At 34.5% G+C, this 13,333-nt stretch overlaps 1 protein-coding gene across 1 annotated transcript in view; it reads left to right on the forward strand.

Annotated features, from left to right (window-relative positions):
* Nucleotides 1–13,333, forward strand: part of LOC111088778 (serine/threonine-protein kinase tricorner-like) — a gene marked incomplete at its 3' end in the record, with an annotated part of 38,018 nt that overhangs the window by 21,320 nt on the left and 3,365 nt on the right. The window contains exons 3-4 of the mRNA XM_022399741.1: nucleotides 4,297–4,445; nucleotides 4,902–4,953. Of these exons, the coding sequence (XP_022255449.1) occupies nucleotides 4,297–4,445; nucleotides 4,902–4,953 (201 nt within the window). The remainder of the gene's footprint in view (nucleotides 1–4,296; nucleotides 4,446–4,901; nucleotides 4,954–13,333) is intronic.

Here is a 13,333-nt window from a genome sequence, read left to right on the forward strand (position 1 = left end):
TAGTATATATATATATATATATATATATATATATATATATGCATGTATGTATTTTTAAGATGTCTTCAAAGTGGAGGGAAAGTTACGTATACTGACCCCCACTGCTAAAGGTGCAGGGGGCCTGTTCCCCAAGGACCTGTGCCTATAGTTAAACGTTACGTGCTTGTTGAAGAAAGACTGAAAGATTTCTTGGGTTTAAACCGTGACTTGTAAGATTTCATAAAACAAAAATGGTTTATATTGTTTAGACAGTGGATTGTATGAAGAACAACATTATCGAGTCCCACGTTTGGGGTCGAAAGAGCGTATAGCCTGAGCGTGTGGTGATCATGAGTCAAATTTATTTTACAGCACAAAACTAATGTGTGTCTGTATATACAAACACGCACACACACACACGTATATATATATAGAGAGTGAAATAAGGCTTGGTAACCCATACGCACTATATCCATGATTCTCTCTCTCTCTGAACGTCATATCTAGATTATTACGTATAAACCCATTACTTAATTTTCTAATACAATCCATTATGGCGTGTTTATAAACTTACGGATTGTGCTGCAACGTATTTTGTAAATCTTCGTTATTTCGCCTTTTATAAAGTTCGTGTATACTCCTCCGTCTGTGCGACTCTTTTCGATCATATTTTTAATCTTTATACAGAATATAATAATTTTATCACTTACTACTATGCTGTGAAGGCCCACACCCACTCTTAACAGATGTCATTTTTGTATTCAGCTTATGTTGCAAACATAGTTATTTTACTACCATATATATATATAAATGTAAAGTATAAGTTTTTAATTTCTTGTAAATAGTATCAAATTAATAAAATGTGTTGCTCAAATAACAAATATGTTAACCGTGTTTCAGATAACTAACCTTTCGTTTTAAAATGAAAGGTTCTTAATATTAGCATAAATATTTTTTTTATTTTAATCGACATAATACTGAAATAAGTAATATTTCCATAATTCTGAGAATCTGAGCTGATAAGAAATAAAGACACACATATATATATATACATGCATGTTGCATTTAAGCCCTTATTACATGTTACATTTATACATTATTTCTTTTACTTGTACCGTTTTCAGTGTAGTTTGTTTGTACGTAAATAATACGATTCATGACACCATTCAACTGTTGTGAATTTCGGGTTTCTCCGAAATTAAAGATATATTTTACTCTCACTCTTTACTCTCTGTCTATTTCTATTACTCCCCCCCCCCTCTTCTGTAAAAACTACATCAATTTCGCAAACCAAAACAAACATGCTGTGTATCACATTGTTGCCATATATTAAGATCCTAATTCCATAGTGTAAAACAGTGTTTCTCAACCTTTTCTTGCTCGTGGCTCCCTTTTGAGTTTGATTTATCTCTGTGGCCCCACCCTTCGGAGAAAAGCCACTTTATTCCCACACTGTTGATTTATAATATATTTATAATATTATTTTTACAATATTGTATTGTTTTTAAAAAATGTTGTTTATAACATAATGTTTACTTATACAAGTAAAAAATATTCTGTTAATTATTAACATTTTATTCAGTGCGGTCAGTGATAAGCGAAGATCACTTCCCTTCACAACATCAAGGCGGTTACGTATTTTTGATAGCAAATAAGTCACCTGACTAAAACCAGATTCAACCAGATGAGATATGGGAAAAGTGATAAAATACGACTTTGCTTTCTCCCAAAGCTGTGGAAACTTATTAGCTATTTCACTACTTATCCAGAAATAATGTTTGTCACGTTGGAATCTAGCTTGGGCTGTTGAAATATTATAGTCGGGCAGTGAAATTTCGGTGGCCCATTCAGAATTTACTGTGGCCCCCTAATTTTCCGTCATTCACGCGTGGCCCCCTGGGGGGCCATATGGCCCACGTTGAGAACCGCTGGTGTAAAACTGATCTTCAACAGTTTCGTACTATGTCATAGTTTCTTTATTCACAATAAAACAATGTACGTTACACTGTGAGTAAACCATATTACCTTATGGTTTACTCACAGTGTAACGTACATTGTTTTGTTTTAACAGATTGCGAGTCTAGCGCCTTATCCACCTGGCCATGCCGGGCCAAATGTTTAAATAAAGTGGCCTGAAAGTGTGTCTAACTGCTGTGTTTAGTACAGTGTAATTAAATAAATTCGAACTTCTCCGGCTGCAACTTTGATACAAGCATAATTTTTTGTTAACCCAGGTTTTATATAATTAGATTCCTTTAACAACAAGATATTATTTGGCTTTTAATATCAATGTAGATAAAAATATCTTAAGTTATACCAAACCGAAAGTCTTCTGGCAACATACAGGGCCAGTAATAAAATGTCCACAATGTTTAACCTTTCAAGATATGAATAGGTCATGTTCAAATGAGGTTCAATTGTGGATACGCTTTTAAATCTGATATTTCAATTTTTCAAACAGTTGCCAAACGAAATTACAGATGGATTTTAACTTATGATGAATAAGTTATTAAAAAATTTGTTGCCTATTTAAAGAAGTAATCTAAACGTGTGACATTACTATGCTACTGAGAAGTGCATCTAAACGTGTGACAATACTAAACTACTGAAAAGTGCATCTAAACGTGTGACATTACTAAACTTCAGAGAAGTGCATCTAAACGTGTGACATTACTATGCTACTGAGAAGTGCATCTAAACGTGTGACATTATTAAACTACTGAGAAGTGCATCTAAACGTGTGACATTACTAAACTACTGAGAAGTGCATCTAAACGTGTGACATTACTAAACTTCAGAGAAGTGCATCTAAACGTGTGACATTACTATGCTACTGAGAAGTGCATCTAAACGTGTGACATTATTAAATTACTGAGAAGTGCATCTAAACGTGTGACATATCTGAATTGCAGGCTTCATATAAACATGTGGCGTTTCTGAACTGCTGAGTTAGGCTAAACATATGGCGTTTCTAAGCTATTGAGAATTGCACATGACCCTGTAGCATCTCTAAACTACTAATATTTCTAACGTTTTCTTACCGTTAACCCACAAACAGAGGAAAGAACGCATTTAAAATAAAAGTAACATTCACCTTGCATTATTAAAATACTAGAAATTACTGATGTTAATAGACCTGCCACACAAAATTGCATGCATCATAAGCTACTTAAACCTACATTTTCTTTGACAGCTAATCAGGCTATAAAAAGTATATTCATAAAGAATTTAAAATTAAGGGTTCGAATGTCCTGTCGTTTAAGCAGTCGGAATATATCTATCCTTGTTTACATTGTTGTAATGAAACTAGAATTATGTTTTATATACGTGTATACTGGATTATAATAAATGAATAGTTTTTATATTAAGGATTTATGTATATTTAAGTAAAATGTCAAAAGGCGGTATGAGGCAGATACTCGTTACGACTCTCTGAGCTCTGAAGTATCTGAACACAATAGGACGAATGCCTGGCGCTAGAATAGGAATATTGTCTCTCAAGCATAAATTGTCAATTTTTAGTGAGTCAGCTTTTCACAGTCGTTTCCATAGTGATCATGCGTACCTTTTGGAATGTGCACAGGTATAATAAGCAGGCAACAAACAAGTAAAATTTAAGCTGTTTGTATAATTCAATATGCATCGTAGTCGTGGTGGACAGAGCACAGAGAGCCCATTGTGTAGCTTTGTGCTTAATTACAAACAAACAATTTATTTGCCACAAGTTCTTAAGCGTGTTCATGATCTTTTCTTCACTTTAGAAACATTTTAAAATTAAAATTATGAATGTTTGTAACAAATGAATGCAATGCGAAGTTAGTCCAGGAATGTAAGCTTATTAATCATTTATAGCGTGGTGGTTAGGGCGCTCGACTCGCAATCTGCATGTGTCGGGGTCAAAACCCGTCACTGAAATGCTCGCCCTTTCAGTCGTACGGGCGTTACAGTGTAACTACAAGATCATACCCAGCTCTGTTTACATGAAGAAACGTGTGTGTGTGTTCTCAATCTTATAACAGATTTTTCAATTTCCTTAATCATTAGTGATAGCGATATGATTTTTTGCCCGCTACAATATTTCCTGTAGATATTGTAATATCGACTTAGTCTGTGTGTGTGTGTGTGTGTGTGTGACATTGAGGCTAAATATAAAATTTAAAAAACAAAACAAATAATATTTGTTACATTTAGAATAAATCAATGTCTGATCAATTAATTTCACAAAAGATATGATGTATATATATATATATCTAAATATTTAGTAAAATTGTCTGTCATTTTTGACCTCATTAACAAGACCGGTTTCTCACAACTTAGAGAAATATCCCCCTTGAGAGTATGGCTACGACAGAGGGGGGACAAATCACGTTCAGTGGACACACACTGGATAAAGCCACCAAGGCAAAAGTTCATCTGGAGAACTACTATTCCAACCTCATTTCACAACATCTCGAGAGGAAAAGCAGGTAAAAAGTGGTCTTATTATACCTTCTTTGGTGTGCTAATTCACATTAAACAGCGCATTTGTCTTGGTTGCTTGAAAATAAAGTTTAGTTCTTTTGTGCGTATCTCATTCATTGTTAGATAAAAGAGGCTAAGATTGAAAAGTAAGATGAGCTTTTTAAGTTTACCATAAAGTTTATGTTTTTATAAAGCCAGTATTGACTGCAGTAGTTGAATTAGTACTGTATGTTACTGTATCACCAAATCTTCTGAAAGAAATATCATTATTTACTAAAGACCTAAGTGAATCCTCAAACAATTGAAATAAACTAACTTGACTTATTCATTTGTATATTTCAACATTGTTTTTACTTAACCACATTATATTGAAATAACTGTGCCATTTTGAACAAATGACTAATTGTTTAATAAAAATAAATATACTTGTGCAGTTTACATTTGTTTGTTTTCATATGTAGACATGAAAGGTTAGAGGAGACAATGAAGGAGGAAGGCCTTTCCGAGCAACAGGTAACATAGTGACCTAGTTTTATTTGTTATGGTTAAATATATTATCACATGTTAGACATGTTAACCTTGTTGCACATTGTCACTCCAAGCAAATCTTGTTGCAGTATTTAAAAGCTTGAGCACTTATATCATTCTTTAAGCTTCACAATATTTTTTTGTTCTTTCCATCTGCTTCATTTAAGTTTCTTTATGAATTAATGCTTAATGTATTTGCTGTTGTAGCTTTAGTTGCATGCCCTTGTTGCTAGTTACTTTGCATGAAGTTTAATTTCTAGATGCGAATGATTTAATAAGATGTTGTGTATCTTGACCTTATATCATTGTCTACTGCTGTTAGACCTTATTCACATACATACTTTTTCATCTGTTTGTTTTTTAAGAACGTACAATAAAAAGTATCCACACATACAATAGAATCATAGTTTAGACAGTGCTGAGTTGTAAATCATGACCTTGAAAACCTTGGTTTAGACTGCTTCCTTTTTTCTGATGTAAGTTATAATGTTTTTGTAAAAAGAGAAATTAGTTTGTAAATTCACCAAATTTGTATTAGTTACAGTTACATTTTTTAAACTTATATTTGTATAGTTTAATAAAACATTTTTTTTAGAATTTAAAATATCACTTACTTAAGTGCTTATTTTTTAAAAGTAGTAATTTCAAGGGGTCTTCCATTAATCTAGAAAAAGGAGTAAAATCATTAAAAGACGATATTCATAAAGAATATTTTCATTACAGCTTTGCTTTATTTAACAAGCTATTCATACTACTTCTCATTTAAAGGGACTGGTTTTGATAATATTAAGTAACTTTCCAGCTCATAAAAGCTATGAAGCATTGGTAGCTGCGTTTTCCAACAGGTTTGGAGTGACACACCAGAAAGATGTACTAAGAACAAAAGTTCCAAAACAGGGAACTGAAGAGACCTTAGACAAACTTGTAGAAGACTTGGAAGGGCTTACACAATTATCATACCCAGTTATGGAATGATGGATTCATTTTCACGTGACCAACTTAAAAATGCCATAACAGAAAAAGATATGAAAATTAGGTTGAAGCAAAATAGATGTACATCTATAAATGAAGCTCTACAATTGACAGTGGAATTTGAATCCATTAAATTTGCAAATAAACAACTAAAGACACCATCATGAAGTTATGGGATCATCAGATTGCATTGAATTGAAACATTAATTCTCTCTGACGATAGTCTAGAAAAACTGATAGAATTAGTTAAACAACTAGTTACACAGAATGAAGAAAATAAACCCCAAGACAATATATGTAACTTTAAAGGACATTGCCAGGAGCTGCAGACAAAAGCCTATAGAGAATAAGAACTCCTCTAGTGGATACTAGAAAGATCGAGCTTTTATAATGGTGGGAAATATGGCCATTACAACTAAGACTGTAAAGAAACAACAACTGTTACTAAGCCAAGGAGACAATACCCTAAAGGTTTGTCTATGAGCCCAACTAGATTAATGGAACAACAAAGAGCCACAGATCAAAAAGGCAGAAATATATGCTGCAACATTCTGCTAGGAATATTCCATCTACCCAAAATGAAATAAGAAGTTCATAATTTGAGAAAAAATCATCCATGAGTCCACAAGTTTAGTGATTGTAAACCTTGCATCTTGTTAATTGATACTGGTTCTACAGCTCAATTGTTCAACCTGATTTGATAATGAAAGGTAAGAAACTGTCTCCAACATTGATGTAAGAAAATGGATTGATGCAAATGACAAGTGGACATAATGTTTCAACAAAATGAAAGCTCAAAGTTACTCTTATTGTATGAAGTTTATCTGCAAATCGTAAGGTGTGAATAATTCAGATTGAGTAAGAGAGTAGATACATGGATGCAATGTTAGGCTAACTTCAAATAGCTTCACAGTCTATGGCCAAGAAATCCTTGTGAACTACATGACAGTTGCTACACCAGAGGTTGAACTATCTGTAACAACAAGGAGGGCAGTCACTGTACCACCAAGAAGTGAAATACTCATACCAGAACATGTTAAGGATAAATTTATATCTAGTGACTGTGCCATAGTAGAATCAAAAACTCCAGCATGTATTGATGGATGAATGAATGTTGGATATACAAGACTGTTTAGTGTAAGCATTATTATTTAGTTCATTTAGTGATCTAATATTTAATTATTATTTAGTTTATATAACAAGAGTGTTAAAGTTATTATTTTAAACTATTTCATTATCTAACTCGGTAAGAATCGTACATTGTGTGTGTAGTTCAATTGTTGTAGTATTGTTGACATCATCTTTCTCGACTCCTCTGAGTTTTTCTTGCTATGTGAATATCGTTACATCATAGTGTCTCCTAGTTTGTAGAAAGTTTGAGACCTCAGTTGGGCAAAGTATATTTATAGGTGACCAAGCGAGTGCAAGTCAAGTGAAATTCAGTCAGGAAAAAAAGATTGAAAACATGAAGTTAGCCACTGTGTAAGTGATTACCCTTAACGGATGATTTCTATAGTGTGTTTCACAGCTGTATTGTAACAACAGACATAGGAGAAATAATTTGTCTTGTCCATTGGGTTCTAAAATATTTGAACCCTTCTGTGTGGACTTTGACAAAAAAGGAAACAATTATTTAAAATTCTGGATGCAACTATAGTAACCCACAGGGTAACATAAGTGAAATTATTGCAAATTGTATAGTAAGAAACAGAATAGAGAAAAATAGTTCTTGTTGTCAACTGGATTCTAAAGTAATTGAATCAGTCTGTGTGAACTTTTGACAAGAAAAAAGAATTATTTAGAGTTTTAGATACAATTGTGAGATTCTAAAGTGTAAAGAATTATTGTACATACGTTTGACTTGTTTTGACTATATTATTTTAAAACAAGTGGATTGTGTGCTGTACATTTATTGTTTGAATTGATTGCTAACAAGTCACAGACACCTACTGTAAAATAATCCCAGCCCACATATATAATACGCTAACAATGAACCCATGTGGATCTGAAGAATGAAAATGTCATCATTAGGGCCATAAAAATCAAGTCAGGTGTGAAACTTTACAGATGAACAAAGAACATCAAAAGTAATCACCTTGGAGACAAGATGTATGAAATATGATGTCAAATACTCAAATAAAGACAGCTTACCACCTCATTTACAAGAGCTATATAATCAGAGCTGAGGAGGTATTATAGCTGATCATTGCCACAGGTTACATGATTTATTTAATCAGTATCAAAATATCTTCTCAGGTGAACCTCATGACTTAGTTCAAACATATAAAATATCTCATAAAAGTGTTAGTGGAGATGTAGCCCTATTACATTTGTTAGCCAGAGACTCCCTCTTACAAAACAGGCTGAAGCTTTCAAGGAGATAGAAGCCATGAAGGAACAAGAAGTGAGAGAACAGAATACTAGTCCTTGAGCAATATCGTTTGTACTTGTGAAGAAGAAGTATGGATCCACAAGGTTTTTGCCTAGACTACCAGAAAGTGAATGCAGTCACAAAGAAGGATTTCTGGCTATTGCAAAAGATTGACTCAACTGTGGATGCTCTATCTGGATCAGTATGATTTTCAAAATTGAACCTGAAGAGTGGATATTGGCAAGTGCAAGTCAAAGAAGTCAGTAGAGAGAAGACAGCTTTTACTACAAAAAATGAATTTTGGTAATATGTTGTATTACCATTTGGATTATATCATGCACCTGCTATATTTCAGTAACTCATGGAGCATGCTTTCTATCTGAATTACTTGGGTGATATAATCACACATGGGAAAACCTTTGATAAAGCTTATCATTGGTTAAGGAAAGTTCTGAATTGGCTGAGGAAAGAAAACCATGAGCTTAATCCCAAGAATTGTGCAGTATTTTGCAAACAGGTGAGTTTCCTGAGACACATAGTCAGCAGAGAAGGTAATATGTGTACAAATTCATCTAAGATTGAATCTGTTCAGAATCGGCCAACACCAAGAAATTCATGTAATACAATTTCTTGTTCTTACTGTTGTAATTTTGTAAAATCATTTTATGACATAGGTTATAGAAATTACCTGAAACTGAAATATAGTTACAATTTGGTGAAATAAAATGGACCCAAAACCCCATAGATGAAATAAATTTTGTTGGACAGCGAATTGTGAACAAATGTTCAATAAACTGAATAAAGAATTAACTACTACTGCTGTATTTTAATTCCCAAATCTTAAAGATCCACTCATTTTAGGTACAGATGATAGTGATTTTGCAGTGGAAAGTAACATGTGAATGCCATATGCATATATATCAAGGCAATTAATGCAGCAGAAAGAAGGCATTTTACTGCTTGGAAAGAGCTTCTAGTGTTGTTCAAGCTGAAGTCACAAATATTTATATTCCAAACAGATCACGCAGCCATGGGCATCTGCAGGGGAGGGTGGCAAGGGGACAACTGCCCCCATGGAAAATGAGGTATATAATTCTATTTTTATTCAGTCAGCATATGTATATGAATTTACAATTTTTTATTTATTTACTTATTACACTTAATTTTCAATTCTAATAAAAGTCACCAAGTTTGTCAACAGCTTTGCATAAGATCTCTAGATACCATAGCAGTTTCATGGATATTGGACATGGCAATTTTCACTCAGGTCATCAAAGAGGCCAATGTGGTCTTGCCAACATCCCTTGAGCTCTGACACAGTGTGATTGTGGTCAACCTGTTGCCATCTGCTGGTAATACTGGCAGCAGGTCATCAAGAGACTGACACAGTCTTACAGAAATCCCATGACACAGTATGGGCAAGGAAAGCAAACATTTACTATTGTGGAATATATATAGCTGCAAGTGTGCAGTATGGCTTAAACTAACCTTACAAATATTAAACCCATCAAATCTGACTGTGGAAGCTTGCCTGTTCTCTTGACCGTAATGGCAAAACTTTGAAGGCAGGCTCATCATCCCTTGATTTTGACTTTGTCCCATCCCTGGAAAAATTTCTGTGGATGCCCATGCATGCAGCATTAAAGTGACTGGTGAATTTTCACAACCCAGAAGACCAGATAGCAAAGCTGGTTCCAGAAACTTCAGAAGTACCCTTGAAATTCATGCATCACCATAGATGGAACTGTAGAAGTGCTGATGTTTTATCATAAAGACCATATGTTAATGAAGAATGGAAACACTGAAAAGAGGGAAGCATGAGATAGTAAAGAAGACCAGGCTGAAGTACAAAATAATATAGTCCAAGATGTGGCATCGACAAGTGATGATGAAGAACTAATGAGATTTAACACTGAACTGAAAGATGCCCAGGCAAAAGATGTGAATTTGAAACCTAATTTTTCGGTGGATAAAGAATGATCTAGAAGTACCCTCTTGGCATACAATTGCTCTATACAGTCCAAAAACAAAGACATACTGGACACAGTGATATTCATTATGCCAACAAAAGAGCTTGTTGTGCTAGAAATTGGAGGATATCAGTAGATGGATACAGTAACTACAGTTGGTACTTCCACACTCTCTATATCCTTCAGCACTCAATCATTTCGACAATCTTCCAATAGGTGGATACTTAGTTATTAAGACGACGCTGGAGAGAATGCTTCTGTTGAGTGCCAGAGGTCTGTAGAAAATAGATGAAAACCATATGAATTATGATGTGAGTTAAAAGTCCATGAAAGAAACAGCAGGGGTAGCTATAACAGCCCCCAGTGGCATAGTTGTAAGTCTGAAGGCTAATAACGCAAAAAACTGGATTTTGATACCCATGGTGGCCACATCACAGATAGCACTTTGTGTAGCTTTACAAACAAACATACAAGCTACAACAGTATTTTGTTGGAGCACATCTTGAGAGAGTTGCTGTTGGTGTACTTGGTCCTCTACTACAGAATAACTGTTGGAATAAATTCGTCATAGTTGTGATTGACTATTTAACCAAAATGGCAAAAGCATATGCTTTTCCTAACCAGGAAGCAGAAAGTCTAGCAAGATAACTCATCAGCGAATTCACTCAAGATTGAGTGTACCTAGGGAATTTCACTCTTATCAGGGACAGAACTTTCAATCAGCCTTGTTTGTGGAAATGCATCAGATCATTGAAATTAAAAAGATCAGTACAGCAGCCTTCATCCATCTTCTGATGACAAGGTGGAGAGATACAATTGTACAATGTTAAATCAGCTAGCCATTTATTTGGATCAACATCAGAAAATGGTCTGGCATGGCCTGGTAGTTAGGGCATTCGACTTGCAATCTGAGGGTCGTGGGCTCGAATCACCATCACACTAAACATGCTTGCTCTGTCAGCCATCTGAGTGTTATAATGTGATGGTCAATCCCACTGTTCATTGGTAAAATAGTAACCCAAGAGTTAGTGGTGGGTAGTGTTGACTAGCTGTCTTTCCTCTAGTCTATCACTGCTTAATTAGGGACAACTAGTGCAGATAGCCCTCGTGTAGCTTTGTGCAAAATTCAAAACAAGCCAAACATCAGAAAACATGGGATCAAGATATTTCCAATACTGCTTATAAGTTATCAAACAGTAGTACATGAAGCCACATGCAACACACCATTATCACTGACGTTTGAGAGAGAACATAGAATGCCATTGGACCTTCTGAACTGGCATCCTGAGAATAGTCACTTGACAGAGTTTAACCCAGAATATGCAGAGCCTAAGGATCACTGTTGATGTCATGCATGACTTAAACCATGACAGTCTTAAATCAGCTGGTGAAAAAATGAAGAATCTCTCTAATGTTAAACTGATAAAGCTGGATTCCATCGATTTGATATGTTATGGATTTATACCCCTCCCCCATCCCCATAGAAAGAAGCACTGATGTAGTTAAAATAATCCAGAGGAACAGATAATGCAAGCATAACATTATCCACCTTGAAGCTTTGGAAGTACATCATTGAGAAAATGGCCAACTGGGTAACTCAAAGAAGAATTTGTCAGCAGAAAATCAACCTGTTGAGAAGCCTGGGATTGATGTTGAGACCACATTCAGAGGATGAAAAGTGTTAAGCCACTCGATCATCTGTCCAGGGAGAACTCCCTAAGCTACAGAACAGAAAATAAAAACAAGGGAAAGGAGGCCATCTATCTGTATTCCATAACCATCAGAAAAAAAAATCCACCAAAAAAAGCTTGATGAATGAACAATTTAGTGTACTGTTTTATTTTTGTGCTAGTATTTTCAAGAACTTCACAATCCAGGTGGTAGTTTTATAAGTTACATTATCAATATTTTAATTTAGATGTTAGCTAGTAGTTGCATGACATTAAAATCAAGAATGTTCACAAAAGTAGTCCTAGAATCTAGAAACTTTCCTTACTTGGTAGAAGTGAGAATTCAGTATAAATACAAGTAGTTAATGATCAATAGGAGATTCATTGAGTAAAGTTATTCAATAAGGGTTAATACTTCTGTAAGTTAATCATCACTTGTTGTTAACCAAGGAAAGTTATACTAAACGTCATTAGTGTATTAGGACTAGAGTAGTTTCAGAGTTTATGTGGAAACGTTTGTTTGTGGAGTTATACCCATAACTTGCATCACAGTGAACGCAGGTTATAGCAGACCTTTTCTGAAAAAAACACGCGTGTGCAGTGATTCACACGTGCAAATAAATTTACGCATGTGAACCACACAAGTTCTTAAAGTGAAACATTGGGACAAGGAAATAAATAGGAAGAAAGTATTTACTCTTTAACATCAGGAATAGTTGCATTATATTAGCAGAATTGTTCATTTTATAAAACTGTAAAAATAAAGAAGAAACCACACAACACTAATATGTTCAAAAGGTTCGTTGTAATTTTTTCCCCACTCTACAAGGTTCTCGTCCGGATCGTCTAAGATTCTTCTTCCTCATGTTAGGCTAAATGTCTGTCAGCTGCATCACTTCTCGAAACTTCGTTACATATTCCTATTCAGATATAATTGTTGTTTTTCTACCTTTTGCAGTGTAGTTCTTATATTTACAATTGCTTGCTCGATACTTTGTTTCTACCCCACCCTTGATTTTTTTATGGGCCTTCTTTCGATTGATTTAAAATCCGAAGTTCTGTTTGAGTTTCTGGAGCAAGTGTTAAGTTCCCCAGCAGGTTGCTATGCCTGTCCTGGATTCTCAGGACTACTAATTAATATCATACTTGTGTCTCCGGCTCTCATATGGTTAAAAGTATACTATATATTACTAAACACGAGCTGACAGCGTAAGTTCCCTTGTAATAACGTATTTCCTTTTATAATTCCAAAATCACAATGTTTCTCGGCGGTTCTGAAATTTTACTTTTTCTGAATATACACTGAGTGGTCACAAGTAAATAAACACCACCTTTTCAGAAAAAATAAATTTTTTCAGTCATATTCACATGAATTGATATAT

Source organism: Limulus polyphemus, unplaced genomic scaffold (assembly GCF_000517525.1).
Source record: "Limulus polyphemus unplaced genomic scaffold, Limulus_polyphemus-2.1.2 Scaffold4421, whole genome shotgun sequence".
NCBI lineage: Eukaryota > Metazoa > Arthropoda > Merostomata > Xiphosura > Limulidae > Limulus > Limulus polyphemus.